Source organism: Lemur catta, chromosome 2, assembly GCF_020740605.2.
Source record: "Lemur catta isolate mLemCat1 chromosome 2, mLemCat1.pri, whole genome shotgun sequence".
NCBI classification, from domain to species: Eukaryota; Metazoa; Chordata; class Mammalia; order Primates; family Lemuridae; genus Lemur; species Lemur catta.
In genome coordinates, this window is record NC_059129.1 from 29,058,723 (window position 1) to 29,075,870 (window position 17,148).

Consider the following 17,148-nt stretch of genomic DNA (forward strand, 5'->3'; position numbering starts at 1 on the left):
TCCTTTGTGATGTGATCTGCAATTAGTTTAATTTGACCAAGTCCAACTTACTGATTTTTGTATGGATTGTGTCTTAAGTGTCATATTGTAGAAATTTTTGACTAACCCAGAATCCCAAAGATGTTCTTTTATATTTAGAAACATTTTATAGTTTTACACTTAGGTCTTTGTTTAATTTTGAGCTAATTTTTGTCAGCAAAATACTCAGTGCAAGGTACCGAGTTCAAAATTTTGCACACAGATATCTAATTTTTTAAGCATCATTTGTTGAAAAGACTGTTCTTTACCTGTTGGATTACCTTTGCATCTCTGTCAATTTCTGGAGCGTATTCTGTTACATTGATGTATGTGTCTGTCCTTTCACCAGTATTACACTGTCTCAAATACTATATATAGGTTTATAGTAATTCTTGGAATCAGATTATGAGCATCCTCCAACTTTGTTCTTGTTCAAACTTTTATCTCATCCAGCTCCTTTGCTTTTCATAGGAATTTTTAAAAATCAGCTTGTCAGTTTGTTCAAAAAAGCCCGTGGGAATTTTGATGGGGATTGTGCTCCATCCATAGATCAAATTTGGTTGAAGAGCTTAATAATAAGCCTTTCTATGCATGAACATGGTATATGTATCTTTTCTATTTAATTCTTCCATTATCTTTTTCATCTGTGTTTTGTTTTCAGTTTATAGGTCTTATATATATTTTGTAAAATTTATATCTATGTATTTTATGTTTTTGGTGTTACTATAAAAGATAGTGTCTTTTTTACATTTCGGCTTCTATTTATTGCTAGTATATGGAGCTCAAACTCCTGGGCTCAAGCAGTCTTTCCAACTCAGACTCCTGAGTAGCTGGGGTTACAGACACATACCACCATGCCTGGCTAACCTGTTTCTTTTGACCTAGCTAAATTCATTTGTTAAAAGCTCTAGTAACTTTTTGATAAAATCATTGGGATTTTTTTTTTTATTTAGACAGTTGTATCCCCTGTAAACCGAGACAATTTTATTTCTTGCTTTTTAGTCTCTATGTTTCAAATTTCTTTTTCTTGTGTTATTGCACTGATTAGACCTCTAGTTTTATGTTGAATAGTAGTGGTAAGAGCAGACATTCTTACCTTCTTGACATTACGAGGAAATCATTCCATTTGACAACTGTGGATTTTTGTAGATACACTTTGTCAGGTCAGTGAAGTTCTTTTGTGTTTATAGTTTGCTGAGAGTTTTTATGATGACTGGATGTTGAATTTTTCTGCATCTGTTGGGTTGATTATGTGGTTTTTCTTGTTTAGTCTGTTAAAATGGTGATTGACATTAATTTTAAAATGTTGAGATTGGCCTTGTATTTTCTCTGTTATGATATATTATTCTTTTTTATATATTATTGGATGTGATTTTGGTATACTTTGCTTAGAATATACAGTTTTATGTTTTTAAGAGATAGTGACCATAGTATGTATTTTTCTTTTTTTGTGAATGTCTTTACTTGGTTTTGGTAGGTTTTGGTAATGCTGGCCTCATTAAAATGAGTTGAGAAGTGATAGTTTGGTAGAGTTTTTTATAGAATTGGTTTCTTTCCTTTCTTTTTTTTTTTTTTGAGACAGTCTCACTCTGTTACCCGGGCTAGAGTGAGTGCCGTGGCGTCAGCCTAGCTCACAGCAACCTCAAACTCCTGGGCTTAAGCGATCTCCTGCCTCAGCCTCCCGAGTAGCTGGGACTACAGGCATGCGCCACCATGCCCGGCTAATTTTTTGTATATATATTTTTAGTTGGCCAGATAATTTCTTTCTATTTTTAGTAGAGACGGGGTCTCACTCTTGCTCAGGCTGGTCTTGAACTCCTGACCTCGAGCGATCCACCTGCCTCGGCCTCCCAGAGTGCTAGGATTATAGGCGTGAGCCACCACGCCCGGCCCCTTTCTTAAATGTTTGTTAAAATTTGCCAATGAAACCATCTTGGCCTTGAGGTTTCCCTAATTGAAAATTTTTTAACTCTCTCCATTTAAAAAATTACTTTCAGCCAGGCACAGTGTCATGCACCTGTAGTTGAAGCTACTGGCGAAGCTCAGGTGGGAGGCTCCCTTGAGCCCAAGGAGTTCAAGTCCAGCCCTGGCAACATCAGTACCCCATCCCTTTAAAAAAATTACTTTGAATAGATACAGAGCTGTTCAGGTTATCTATTTCATCTTGATTGAGCTTTGACAGTTTATATCTTTCAAGAATTTGTTTACTTCATTTTAATTATTTGAATTTTAGGTCATAGAGTTTTGTGCAGAATTACCTTACTATTTTTTATTTAATGTTTGTAAAGTTTGTAGTGATATCCTTCTCATTTTCAATTTGATAATTTGTGTCTTTTTTTCTTGGTCCGTCTAGTCCCCCCCACCCCCAGTCCCCTAAGAAATAACATGTAAATATGTAATTGAAGCCTTTCTTTGGACTCTCCCAAATTCCCACTTTCCTGTCTATTAAGTTAACCATTGTCATGGAAATTAAGGATTTCTTGATAATGATGTTATGCTTTCACTACATAAATATTTTCACAGAAGTGTGTGTATATGGATATCCACGCACATACATTATATATATATGCTATTTTCTGAGTTTTTAAGTCTACACAAATGGTATACTGTGTATGTTTTTGAGTATAGTCTCTCATTCAATATAAAGTTTTAAGATTTATCTATTTTGTCACAAGTAGATTTAATAATATCATTATGGTAGTTACAGTGTGTGATTATAATGTAATTTATTTGTCCGTTCTTCTATGTAAAGACATTTATGTTTTCTTCTAAAATCTTTGGTATTCCAAAATGGGCTTGGATATGTTTCTTTGTGCATGTCAGTGTTCCTGTAAGATAGTGGCATTCAAATGTGAGTGTTGGGGATGTGCTGGTTTTCGTAATGATTGGTAGGCACCTCTAGCATTTTGAGGGTGGGGGTTAAAGTATTCTACCTATCTTAGGGTGAATAAAATCTGAATACAAGGCTGTTAAACAACAGATATTTGGAAGTATAGTGATGTATGAAGGTATGCTGGGCAAATACTAACTAAAAAAATTCTAATTTAGTAATATTAATTTGAGGCCCCTCTAAAATAGTAGCAAGGGATAAAGAGTAAGGACTAAATATGTAAGAAGTAAGTCACTAAATTGATACAGCAACTATTAATTTGTATGTACCTAACAATGTATCCTCAATAAAAGTAAATAAAGAATTAACAAAATTATGGTAAACTTATAAATCTGTATATTTATAGAAATATATAATCATTTGGGAAATTTTAACAGATGGTAGCATCTAACACATCAGGCTGATGAATACTTACAAATGTTAAATAGAGTATGTCAGCTCTACAGCTAACAAACATAAGCTAATAATGTATATAGCTAATGCTATACCCAGGAAATAAAATGTTTATTTACAAAACATGAATCATTTACAAAACTTGACTGTGTGCTTGTTCACAGGTAGTCTTAATAAATTCTTTGAACATAATGTAATTAAATTCAAAATCAATAAAAGAGTTAATTAAAACAGAAAACTTATACAATGGGAATCCTAAGAAACATCCTTGTAATTGACTTAAAGAAGACCTCATTAAATATAAAGAGAAAAGAATATTGAGAATACCACCAGCCAAACTTGTGAAAATTAGCTAAAGCAGTACTTAGAAGTCAATAATAGGCCGGGTGCGGTGGCTCAGGCCTGTAATCGTAGCACTCTGGGAGGCCGAGGAGGGTGGATCGCTCGAGGTCAGGAGTTCGAGACTAGCCCGAGCAAGAGTGAGACCCCCGTCTCTACTAAAAATAGAAAGAAATTATATGGACAACTAAAAATATATATAGAAAAAATTAGCCGAGCATGGTGGTGCATGCCTGTAGTCCCAGCTACTCGGGAGGCTGAGGCAGTAGGATCACTTAAGCCCAGGAGTTTGAGGTTGCTGTGAGCTAGGCTGACGCCACGGCACTCACTCTAGCCCGGGCCACAGAGCGAGACTCTGTCTCAAAAAAAAAAAAAGAAGTCAATAATAGCCTTAGCTAATGTTTCACTTTTAAAACATGTGCATAACACATCTTCCTTGACATGAATTCTGTATATTTTACCCAGGGTTACATGACGAGGAAGTGGTGGATCTGAAATTTGAATTCAGGACCCTACATTCAAAGTCTTGCTTTTAGTTAAAATTCCAAATGCAAATATGTTGTATTTTTCATCCGATTGTTTTCTTCCATGACATGTCCTTTGCCTGTAATGTGTAGTTTGGTTCATCTTTGTGAAATTGCGTTAGTGAAGCCTTCCAGACGACTTAGGATGTTTTCCAAATTATATTCAGTGATAATGAACTGGTTTGTGTTCATAGTAACACAAAAACATGTTTTATGTTAAGTAGCCATTGAAAACACAGTGTTTTGTTTTCTATTTTAAATCTATTACTTTAATCATTAAAAAGCTTGATGATACATATAAATGTGTTGTTAAAATCTCGGTAACATTTTACGAAGGTTAATTTAACCCAAAGTGCTTTCTATGTTAATAATTGGAAAGAACCTTACTAACTGATTAAAGGTACTTAGGGTTTTGCAAGAAAGGGGGAACTGAATTAATAGCTGTTAGTTTGTCATGTTTCTATTTCAGTGGAGATTCAAGCTTACTGATAGTTGATGTCATTTTAGAGATTCTAAAGAATGTATAACAATTTGGTTTTGCATTTTTTTCTTCAGTATGACAAAAGATTAAGCAGATATTTGCCAGGGAGGAAACAAATACACTTGTAAAATAAATGTGCATTTATAATCTGTATGAAGTAAAAGTTATAGTTTATTGTTATAAACATTTCACTGTTAAAAAAACCCCATATTTACCATTCTAGACATATCATTCCCATTCAATCCATATGTCCAGTCATTTTCAAAATTTCTTTTGACTGTCTATGCATGAATTTATCTGATTACACTTTTTCCATTCACTAAGACCATAAATGGACACCACTTGTTTTGTCGGTCATTTTTTTTTTTTTTTCCATTTTGCCTTTTTTATCTCACTCAAATTTGTTCACTAAAGTGACCCAAAATATATTTTTGGGATTGCTTTTGAAGTATTATTTTTGTATTCCAAAGCAGGCCCTTCTGAAACTGATGATGTTGATGAAAAACTCCCCCTTTCGAAGTCTTTGCAAGGTATAACCTTTTCACTTCCATTTTCCCACATACTGATCATTTAAATGTTTCCGTATATTGGACAGACTGTGTTTTAATATTTATAACTATATTATTACTTTTCTAAATGGAAAGGAAAAAGAAATGTATTGGCCTTTTTTATAGCATATAAATGAACTTCACAAGCAACAATTTTTCAAAACCAATTTTCCCTTTTGTGAATCTAGTAATGAATCTCGAAATGGGTACATGACACACTTTCATATTTAAGGTAAAGTACACATTTATACCTTATATCAGAATAGTCAGAAGTAAGGTTATTATTGTATAGTTAGTAATGTAAATATTGATAAGGTCATGTTGATACTAAGTTTTTAGAAGGAGTCTGAAATATCACTTGTAAATCCCTAAGTTTATGGATTGATTACCCTTTCTGGAATTTTTGTATTGTGATCACAGGTTATTAGTGATGGGTTTTACTTCTGTCTATTCTGGCTTTGAGCATATAAGATTTATTTTCTTTAGGTTTACTTTATAATATAAATGTAATTGTTTATTTCAGATTTTAAAAGAACAAAAAGGACACGTAGAATCATTGTTTACATGACCAACCATCTTAACTGTTCTTATTGTTTCCCAAACTTTACTTTTTAACTATTGGCCTCTCTCCTTCCTTTGACCTCACCTCTCTCTTCTTTGACTTTACAGTCAAAGAACTTAGTGCTTCAGAAATTCAAATATTAAGGTTAAAAAAATAAAGGTAGTATGTATAGAGAAAGCATATTTTAAAAGTTAATTTAAGATTGAGTCATGGTTATAGATTTGTAGATTTACCTAGAGTTTTGAGTTCAGGTGAGTTTTCACAATATAAAATAAGTGGACATGAATCCCAAGATAATTATGGCATGATAAAGCTAGACATTGAAAACCAAAAATATTTCGTCTTAGTATGGCACTTTTAATTCAAGGGTACTAGACTGAATGACAGTTTTTGAGACTGTGATCATTACTCTTTAAAAATGAAGATAAAATATATTTATAACTTACATCTTTTAGTGCAGTTTCCAAATTTAGTTTTCAATAGGACAAAATAGATTAGAGTCTGCTTCTGTTCCCCCGACGTGATTTATTCTTACTGATAGGTACTAAATTTTTATTTACACTTAAAGGCAGCGGTTTTCCTTCTTTTCCATGTTAGTAGGTCAGATATTTAAGGACAGAGGATGCATATTAGGGGCAGCTTGGGCACTTAATCCTAAGTGGCTCTCTGATGTCTTAGGTTATTTTTTTCCTATTTGTGAATAAAACTTCTGCTCTGGTAGGATGAGCCTGTTTACCTTGTGACTGCCTAACCTGATACATTGCTTTATGTTCCAGTTTTTAGAAGCAGGCAGATTATATTACCTGAATTAAAATGCTTTTGAGACTAAAGGTAGTATCTTAAATTTTAACTTATGAGTTTCCTTTAAGTACAACTTTGATTAAATTATGGGGATTGAGTTTCCGTGGCTTTCACCATAGAGAAAATGGAAAGCAGGAAACATTCTACAGCAAACCCTGAACTTGTTTTTATATAGTTAATTAAGTCTGTGAGCAAAGCAAGAATTTACTCTGATTTGTTTTTTTGTGTGTGAGTCATTGACAGATGAGCATGGTACTTGAAACATAATTGTGCTTTCTCAGATTCCAATATCCATCAGTAATTATTATATCACGTAGTTATAGAAACCGATATTAAATCCCCAAACCTAATCAGGTTTACTTTGTGTATTTGTATTTTTAAATAATTTCTTTAGCTTCCAAATACAAGTGTTACATATTTTTCTGAAATAGAAAACATTGTTTAAATTAATTATTAAAGAGTTAAAGAATCATTTTATATATATTTATTATGTCTTAAGTTGTTTGCATTGTTACCTAGTTTCTCTTTCTTCTTTCAGTATAAGTTTTTATTGGTTTATTATATGTTGTTTATTTTCTCTTTAGGAAGTCATCATTCTTCAGAGGGCAATGAAGGAACAGAAATGGAAGTACCAGCAGAAGGTTAGGAAAAAAAAAGGATTTTTAATTTTGCTGTATTTGTTTTATATATTTGTCCTATTTTATAGATTATATTATCATTAAAACACCTGATTTGAAAATAAAAGATGATTGTTTTGGTATGCCTTTTTAGCCAACAGGTTTTTTTTAAGTTCTAAGATGTAATGTGCCTCTTTCACGGTACTGGTTAGTAAAGCAGATGGGGATGAAAGCTAAGTGGTAAGTAAAGCTCACTGGGATGCAGAACACTGTCGGGGTTTTTTCTGTTTTTTTTTATGCCACATTAAAAAACTTGTAAGGAAGAATAGATTTAGTATTTCAGAATTAAAGTTACTACTAGCTCCATTCATACTTGATTTTTAAATGTACTGTGTAATGCTTCTAATCTTTTAGTAGGATAATAATATATTCTAGATAAAATGAACAAAGGAGAGATTTTTCTCTTATTTTTATACCTACAACTACTCCACGAACTACTTTGTCAGTTTACTACTAGCTCTACAGCTTTGATTGTAGGATTGAACGATGGTACAGCTCTCGTAGTGTTAGAATCTTGAATTAAACTGTTATACAGGATGGATTCCTGCTTCTAAGCAGTTCAACTAGTTGCACAAGAATTTCTGTAGATTTCTCCCAAGGAAAATGACTGGTAAGGCGACTGCATCTTGTTTTAGAATGATTTTTCTCATAAACTGGTTATGTTGTACCTTATTTTTCTAGAGTAAAAAGGGAGTCCATTTTGTGACTGTTTGCATCCATGTATTTGCTTTTTTGTTTTTAAAAACCATTAATTTGATCTTTTACCTTCTTTGAGTGAAGGGCTATTTTAAGGTCCCTGGAATGTAGGCTAACCTTTCCAAATTCAGTTGTATAATTAAGGTTTCTAACTGGAATACATTTCTCTCAGAAATACTGATAGGCTCATTTAAAATAATTTGTTAAATTTCATTGTCAGATCTTTTTATAGAAGATTGTGTGGGTGAATTTTATGTTTTACTGTGTGGAGGTTATTAGATGTTTTCTCTGTGACAAAATTTCAGTGTTGGATAGGTGGTATTTATGACAGCAGAAGACATGGTACCAGGGGTTCGTCAGACAATACAGATTGCTCCGTGGGTTTACAATTCTGTCATTAGATACTGGGCTTTGCAAGACTTTGTTTTTGAGGATGTTTTTATTGTCATATTTCAGTGTTAACAGTTGAATTGAACCTGGGTTCTGGTCTTTGTTTCTTTACTAACAAGAAAAAACAATCTTGAGCAAATCAATTAATCTCTCAACCTTTGCAAAATGAAAGAGAGCTAATGAAAATACTCTTAGCTAAGCTTCTAGCACTAACATTCCGATGTACATTTGTTGTTTTGTGTAGTAACAAAAATATTAATGAAATACTTAGTTTTTTAAGAGTACATTGCATACAAAGTTAGAGATATAGTCCTGTATGTATTTGTTATAGACATTCTCTTGATGTGAAGGTCTCCATTGCAAAAAATTGATTATGGTTTTATTTAACACTACGAACCACTCCTGAGATTGCTGAAAGGACAGGAGAAATACTAACCAAAGTAGAAAGCATTTGTTTTTATTCTAGCATTTTCTAGTTATAGCAGGAAAACAATGGTGACTTTGTTATAATCTCATTCTTCCAAGAATACGAGATTTTTGAGGCCATTAAAATGCAGGTAACTTGGTCTTATCTAACAGTTTTCCAGAGTTTTTCTACTTTTTCTTTTATCCCTATTTATAATGAAAAGGATCAAATATTTTAATAAATATGAAATGAATTAAAATGCCAGCTAAGTTTTATAGTAAGCTGCTTTTGGAGTATCGAATCAGTAAAATGTTGGAACATATGGAAAATGCTTAATAATGAATGTCATTTTAGAATTTTATTTTTTTCAAGATTCTACTCAACATGTCCCTTCAGAAACAAGTGAGGACCCTGAAGTTGAGGTGACTATTGAAGGTTAGTTATCTAAAAGCCTTGATTCCAAAAGTTTACTTCTGGTCATAAAAGTATTTGTCACATTCACATTGCTAAATATGCATTTCATCCATTCTTAAAGGAAACTCGTGAAAAGAATTGACAGACATACGTGTTTGTGTAACCATAGTAGCCCACTTCCCAGCAGTGCACCTTAGTGCTCTGGGAGTTTTAGACAAAATTCAGCCATGAAAATGAGCATTGGCCCCCAGGTGGACCAAGCCATACTTTTTGTCAGTAGGAATTTAAAAGAAAGAAAATTATGACCAGACTTGATACACACAAAAACAGATTCTGTAATCCACTGGGTGGTGATAGAAGGGACTTAATTGTAGCTGGAACTCCTAATTTCTAATTAAGTATGGTGGAGGAGAAAGTGTTGATAGTTTAGTCAATAATTTTTAAAGCAAGCCCCCCTCCCAGTACTACTTAGAGTCTAACATAAAATTTATTTTTCAAAGTTGTTTTGAAGAAATAGCTCCAAATAGTGTTTTTCCCTAGAGAAGCATGAACCTAGATAAGCCCGTTTGTCCTGAATTATTTAAAAATTCAGCTAGTAAGATTATTAAATGACTTTTCACATTTCATGATTATTAAATGAATACTGGGTCTTCCCCTTTAAATAAAGGTCTTACAATACTCCTTTGTAAGTTTTTCCCCCTCAAAAAGTTTTTTCCTATGGTAAAATGTTGAAACAACACAGTAAATTGCACTATGTGAAGTTTCCTTCACGTTTGTTCTGCTCTCTCTAGTCCTAGTACTCAGGGATGGGTGTCAGTTTACTGTGTATACTTTTAGAAATACTTTTAAAAAAAAAAAACAAAACTCACAGGTGCTTTTAGCATATCTTATAATGCAAATTCTAAAAAATTCACATGCCCCCATAGATTTTTTTCCTGCCACAGTCATATATCTTGGTACTTCATTATTTTTTTCTAACTGCCGCATCACCTTTCTTAGTTTGATGTCTGTCTGTTTTTTCTCTCTCTTTCCTAATTACCTGTCCTCTACTGGTATCACTCAGTTATTTATAGTGTTTGACTACTTTAAACTACTTAACATGTTTGTTTTCATTGCTTCTAAAATATAAGTAGATTACTAGCTTCCATCTAATATAAGGAATCTTTAATACTTCACGTGTTAATATACAGATTTCTTTTCCTTTTCTCATTAATATAATTTTACTAATCTAAAAATAATTTTGAATTGTTTATCATCCAGCATTAAATAATTGAAATTTAATTGCTTTTTAGTTAGAGACCTCATTAACTATCGGAGGAGAAAAGTTTAAGAGCATATAAATATTGTAAATACTCAGAACTTTGTCCCTTCTATAGAGATAATCAACATAGGTGATTTTTTAAATTATTAAAATAAAACTTTTAGATAGAACTAGTAGCCAGATTGATTTATCAAATCTTAAAGCAGATAGAGGCTTTATTAAAATTATTTAGAAAGTAAATACTTGTAAGACCTTTAAAAAGATGTTACAAAAATCAAGAAATAAATGGCTCATGAACTTGAAGCACATGTCAGTCTTTTGAAATTCAACTGTTTTTGGAGGGATTGAAAAATCTCATTTCATTTAAACTAAGACATAATGCAGTAAGCGTGATTTAGCATCCAAACTTGTGATGAAATAGAATTTTGCTTGCATAGACTTCTTTTTTATTTTCAGAAGACCAGTGAAATCCAGGTCTGAGTAAAATAATTACTTCAAAGGGTAGCATTTTCTGTGTCTCATACACACACACACTCACACGTACATGTGTATTTCATATAGAAACTATATATATCAACCATTAAAGTGCTAAATCTTTTTAGCCATTAAGGAAGGTAAAAATGAAGCCTCAATATTAAGAGCAAAGGTCAAATGAGAACTTACATGAGCATCTCTGGTTGATATGTACATATGTATATTCTTTCTGGAAAGATTACTGCAAAATGGTAGACGCTATTTAAGTATCCATAGTTAGAAAATTAAATTTTGGTATTCATAATAGAAAAATATATGGGCATTGACATACTGATTTATTTTTTCATAAATGATCTAAAAAAAGATCCCTAATATGTTTAGTGAAAAAAAAACCCTGCCTTTCATGAACAAGGCAAGTTTAAGAGAAAAATGTGTCTATAGAATAGTCTTAGTTTTGTGTAGGGAAATACTTGTGCTTGGAGGAAAGATGGACTAAGATATTCCTGCTTGCCTGGGGATGACTTTATTTTCTCCTGTTATATCTTTCTACGTTTCCCAACTAGTTTATAGAAAAGAAAAAAAAGAACTTTGTCATCAAGTAAGTCTGTCAGATTTTCCACAGTGTTTTAACCTTGTTATCTTCATGTGGAGTTACGAAGAGGCTAATTTGACATTGATGCAGATAATGTTACTTACCCATCGCTGGTGGTGTGCTCTGAAGTGTGTTCTTCATTTGTGGTGATCCATTTGTACTTGAAGTCAGTGGTAGACATTTAAGACTTACGTGACCTAGGTTTGGGAAACGGGCCTTGGAATAATGTGACTGTACATGCCTCGAGTTTGTAAACACCATGACTGCATTTTTGGACTAAGTCGGACGACTGTTAGGTATATTATCTTTGATATGTGCAGAGAACATCTTACCTTAGAATTGTTTGAGGTCTAGCTGCCATGAGAGTGTTAATAAAGGGATGTCTTTATTGTGCAGTTCTCTCTCAGGGGCATCGTTTCCCAAACCCGAGTCATTCACATCTGTTCATTCTGCTGTGGCCTAACCCTCTGTTCATTGCTTAACCTAATTTTTTTCTTTAAATTGATTTTAAGTAAATTCATTTTCCGATTAATTTTGCATCTTCCTAAGTCAACTATCTTTAGATACTTAAATTTTGTTTCTTTCTCATATTTTGAAAAGTATATGTAAATATTTCCACATATAATTGCTTCACATTATCACACATGGCCCATGTACTAAAGTTGTTCCTGTGGATTTCGTAGAATCTATGTAATTGAGTAGGTTAACATTTGAAAACTGTGTTTTTAATTTTTATAGCTTCTAAACAGTTACTTAATGAATAACCCAATTGTTTATGTAAAAGTAAGAGTTTTAGAGGTGTTACGTACTATAATTTGAATAAATCTTTTTTTTTTTAAAATACAGAATCTCACTCTGTTGCCCAGACTAGAGTGCCGTGGCATCAGCCTAGCTCACAGCAAACTCAAACTCCTGGGTTCAAGCGATCCTTCTGCCTCAGCCTCCTGAGTAGCTGGGACTACAGGCATGCGCCACCATGCCCAGCTAATTTTTTCTATATATTTTTCGGTGTCCAGCTAATTTCTTTCTATTTTTAGTAGAGACGAGGTCTTGCTCTTGCTCAGGCTGGTCTCGAACTCCTGAGCTCAAAAGATCTGCCTGCCTTGGCCTCCCAGAGTGCTAGGATTACAGGCCTGAGCCACCGCGCCTGGCCTGAATAAACTGTTTTATAGCCTCAATATTTTAGTAGGTTTTAGAACAGTTGGATTATCTTTCATCTGGTGGTGATACCCTTTTTTGTGGAATTCATGTTTAGGACATTGGCTAATTTGGCTGCTGCATGTTAAAGACTACACTATCTATATGTTCATTTAATCGTTCCACAAATACTGAGCACCTTGTATGTGCCAGGTGTTGTACTAGGTGCTAAGAATGTAGTAGTGAACAAGATAGCCAGATCCTTTGGAGTGTTTTGAAAAGAGGAGTGACAAGTTCTGTCCTTCACTTTAAAGAAACATGGCTACTATGTTGAGAAAGACCAAGAGCAGCCAATAGCGGAAGGAAGAAAACCAACATAGGAGACTGTTGAATTATCCAGGGTGCAGAGAAAGGTGCATTAGAACAGGTTGGTGGCAGTGGAGGTATTAAGCGGTTGATTCTGGGTATGCTTTGTAGATAAACCCTTATAGGCTTTGCTGTTCGTAGTTTAATTGTGTTTTTCTTACATGTTACTATATACAGCACTCTTAGAATCTACATAATTGAGTAGGTTAGCATTTGAAAACTTTGTGCTTTTAATTTTTATAGCTGCTAAATAGTCAATGAATACCCAATTGTTTATGTAAAAACAAGAGTTTTAGAGGAACTGTGAGTTGAATCCTTGGTTGTAAAAAATAAGATCCATTTATTTGAAATGTGTAGGGTAATTAATGGCTCTAATTTCAAAAGAGATGTAGTGCCTGGTTTTGATTTTTTTTTTTAACCTTGAATAGGTGTCAGATTGTGTGATAAAACACTACCAATTTGATTATGTTGAAAATAAGTATCATAAAATATTGTTACATGTTATATTAATGCATTCATTGGCAAGAATGTAGTAATAAACAACTTTAGCTCTGAAGTCTGTATTGTTTATAGGCATATTTGTAAATATGTTGCAAGAGGGAAAACAGGGTTTTTTTCCTTAGTACAAATTTTCAGTTAGGGTCGTGATACTGACTTTCTTCAAAGGTGGTGGGGTGATTATGTAAATATTTTGAGTTTGGGCTCAAATTTGAGACATGCAGAACTGTGTATTTTGTTACACAAAAGTGGTTGTTTATAACATTGAGACATAATGTCTATAATGATAATTGGAATAGCAGTGCTCAGTGCTGGGCCTGATTGTTAGGGGAAATCCCTGGAGCTTTATTTGATGTTTTATGCTACAGAGAAGTAATTTTGATCCTTTGTGGAGAGGATTTTAGGTCAAGTGTAACCATTTCCCCCCACTTTTCCCAAAACCAATTAATTGCAGCAGTTACTAGAGAAAAAATTGAGGGTGTGGTAACGTTTATAGCTATCCTGATGACTTAATTCCATGTTCCATATGACTTAAAACACCCAAAGATTAGTTAATAAAAAAAAAGTGGGTTTTTAAAAAATAGAATATGTGGTATGATATTTTATCACAAATAATTAAATCCATCTCTGTATTTGTTCACATTTAATAGTTTGGACTTCATTATTTGTCACCAGACATAAAATGTAATATCACCTCTATTTTTAATATTTTGAAGTCTTTGTTAAATTATTTCTTGTATTAAATACTCCAATAGATCTGTCTTTTTTCTTTCTTTTTAAGTTTGACGAATAAGTGAGGTCTTGACGCTAAGGAAAATTTGTCCTGCCCCCTTCCCTGTCCTCCATCTTGAAGAGTTTAGATTATGATTAAGATTAGTGTGACGGACCTTTGCGAGTCGTCATGGTATCCTACTGTGTTTTCTTTATTATTTCCTTATACTCTGTCAGTTTTCACGTTACGTCATTCAGTTAATGGTCAGTTTAAATGATCTGTAAGGATATTTAGGCTAAATTAGCCTATAGGGGAAGCACTTTTGTTTTAGAAGTCATTGCTTAATGTTTGTAAAGAAATATTAATACTAAGCATTTATAATAATTTTACAGTATTTATAGGTAAAATTGAGTATATTTTATCTTTTGGATATCAGCCTAAAATTACTCTTAAGGGATTCCTAAAATCTGTCTGGAAGTTGGAAAGTAGGGTTTTTTATAGTATATTTTCAGAATTGAAGGTTAAACATAAATGATACCTAATGTATTTTCTAAAATATTTCTACTTAGGTTGGAATCTTAATCTATTTATAGGCTCTTTTAACCATTTTAAATTCATATAGTAATACAAACCCAAATGACATAGTCAAGTTTATTTTACTGAGAGTTTGTCACTTTTAAATTTTCTATCAGAGATTTTTTTTTCTGGATGTTTTTCTACAGTGGCATTCAGCATGTCAAAATTTTTATAGTGTTGGCTGGGTATGGTGGCTCATGCCTGTAATCCTGGCACTCTGGGAGGCCGAGGCAGGAGGATCCCTTGAGCTCAAGAGTTTGAGACCAGCCTGAGCAAGAGCAAGGCCCCATCTCTACCAAAAATAGTAAAAATTATCCGGGCATGGTGGTGCTCGCCTTGCAGTCTCCGCTACTTGGGAGGCTGAGGCAAAAGGATTGCTTGAGCCCAGGAGTTGGAAGTTGCAGTGAGCAATGGTGTTGCCACTGCACTTTACCCAGGGCGACAGAGCGAGACTCTGTATAAAAACTAATTAAAAAATTAATAGTGTCAGTTGTTAATATGATGATGTTTTTCTTAAATAGTATCCCCTACAAAAGCAGTTTTGTCTTTTCTAGTACATAAAAAAGTCCTAAAGTGAATTTGTCTGGTATTGGTGACTTTTGTACCATTTTCTCCATTTGATTATAATAGTAAATAATTTGAGGTTACTATTGACATTATAGGAAGAACCTAAAGGCAAAAAGCAAGGGCGTAGTGTCCAGCTGTGTTCTCTGATTCCATAAGAGGAATGAGATATGAGTAATTTTCAGCTGCATTTAGGTTTGCCTTGACTGACATACAGGCATTACATGTTAAAATTTACCCAGTGCTGCCAACATTGTATATTAGGCCACGTTTGTACTACTTGTCTTATTGAGAGGCAACCTGGTAGGCCAGTTGGAAGAGTTGCACCCAAAGTCTAATCTCAGCTGCACCATCCAGTGATGTGACATAGTCATGAAGGCCAAACTTACAAATGGTACATAATGTGTTTTCTAAAATGTTTCTACTTAGGTTGGAATCTTTATGTATAGGGTCTTTTGACTGTTTTAGCAGAGTCTTTTAATGGGGTATTGCTCTTCCTCAGGCTGATCTCAAACTGCTGACCTCAAGCCACCTTCCTGCCTTGGCCTCCTGGAGTGCTAGGGTTACAGGTGTAAGCCACGGTGTCTGGCCCATATTTGTTTTTAAATAAGGATATATTAAAATGATATTTCCTGTAATTTACAGATGATATTTGAGTAGAAATCTTAGTAGAGTGTTACCTGACATTTTTAAGGAATAGAAGAAAATAACAATGGTAGCTTTTCTCATTTGATCCGAAATGTCCCTAATTCTAGCATCAGATAATGTTGAAGGATCACAGCAGAGTTGAGTTGCTGACATGTCCACAAAGAAATTAGCATGGAACTCTTACTACGAGTGTCCTGAGTAGTCTGAACTCTGTGCTTGAACATCTGGTTGCTCGTTTATACACAGTTTCTCTGTTGAGTGAATCAACATCTATTTCATAAATAATGTAGCCATTTCTTTAATCCTTTATATTTGTATTTGTAAAAGTATCTGACATATAGTTATCCAACTTCCCTTGTTATGTATGCTTGAATTTTGTATAAACTTAAATATTTTTTCCATCTAAGCTTTATTTTATCCCCCTTATATGTTTGTATAATTTTAGGTGATTGTCTTCATTAAAACTTTTTTCTCGAAAGTCTTAGTATACAGTGTTTGGCAGCTATTTGCAAGTTATTTGAGGAGAAGGGGAAATTTATAATGACACTTCAAATTAACCAAACTAAATAATAAAGCAAGACAAAGGAAAATGAGCAGTATTCACTTGAGCACATCCCCAAAGAATAGGAAAATTGTAAATGTAACGTGAAAAAAATATGCTGATGATTACAATACAGAAATAGCTATTGATATTCATGACAGATTTAAAGCCCTGCTCGCCTTTTGAATGTTGAGAACTTACCTTGGGGTGCCTGTGACTCATTTAGGACTGTTCCTCCAGTAATGGCCGTTTTCTTTTTCAAGATGATGATTATTCTCCACCTACTAAGAGACCAAAGACCAATGAGCCACCACAGCCACCAGTTACAGAACCTGCCAATGCTGGAAAACGAAAAGTGAGAGAGTTCAACTTTGGTAAGTTTAGTTAATATGCGGCCTTTTCCTTCATCAGCTTTTCAACTCTGTTACTAATAAAAGTGTCAACAGTCTTTGCAGGAGCAAATGCTTTAAAATACATTATTGCATAATCTTCGGAAAGCCAGGGGCATTTTGAAGACATTGTTTAAACACAGTTTTCATTTCCTAAGGAATAAGACATTGTATCTTCTGATGTTAATTACAGTTAACTGACACTAAATTAGCGTTAACAACTTAGTAATTCAGTTCATTCTCCTAGCTTT

The 17,148-nt window shown here is 33.6% G+C and overlaps 1 protein-coding gene across 9 annotated transcripts in view; it reads left to right on the plus strand.

Moving 5' to 3' along the window:
* GTF2I (general transcription factor IIi) overlaps positions 1–17,148 on the plus strand; it is a 102,438-nt gene that overhangs the window by 49,817 nt on the left and 35,473 nt on the right. For 3 of the 9 annotated variants that reach the window (XM_045543158.1, XM_045543159.1, XM_045543166.1), the window contains 4 exons: positions 5,116–5,175; positions 7,141–7,197; positions 9,098–9,160; positions 16,772–16,882. In XM_045543158.1, the coding sequence (XP_045399114.1) occupies positions 5,116–5,175; positions 7,141–7,197; positions 9,098–9,160; positions 16,772–16,882 (291 nt within the window). Of the gene's footprint in view, positions 1–5,115; positions 5,176–7,140; positions 7,203–9,097; positions 9,161–16,771; positions 16,883–17,148 lie in introns of those variants that run through there. The other 6 variants (XM_045543160.1, XM_045543163.1, XM_045543164.1 and 3 more) reach the window with 6 other exon arrangements.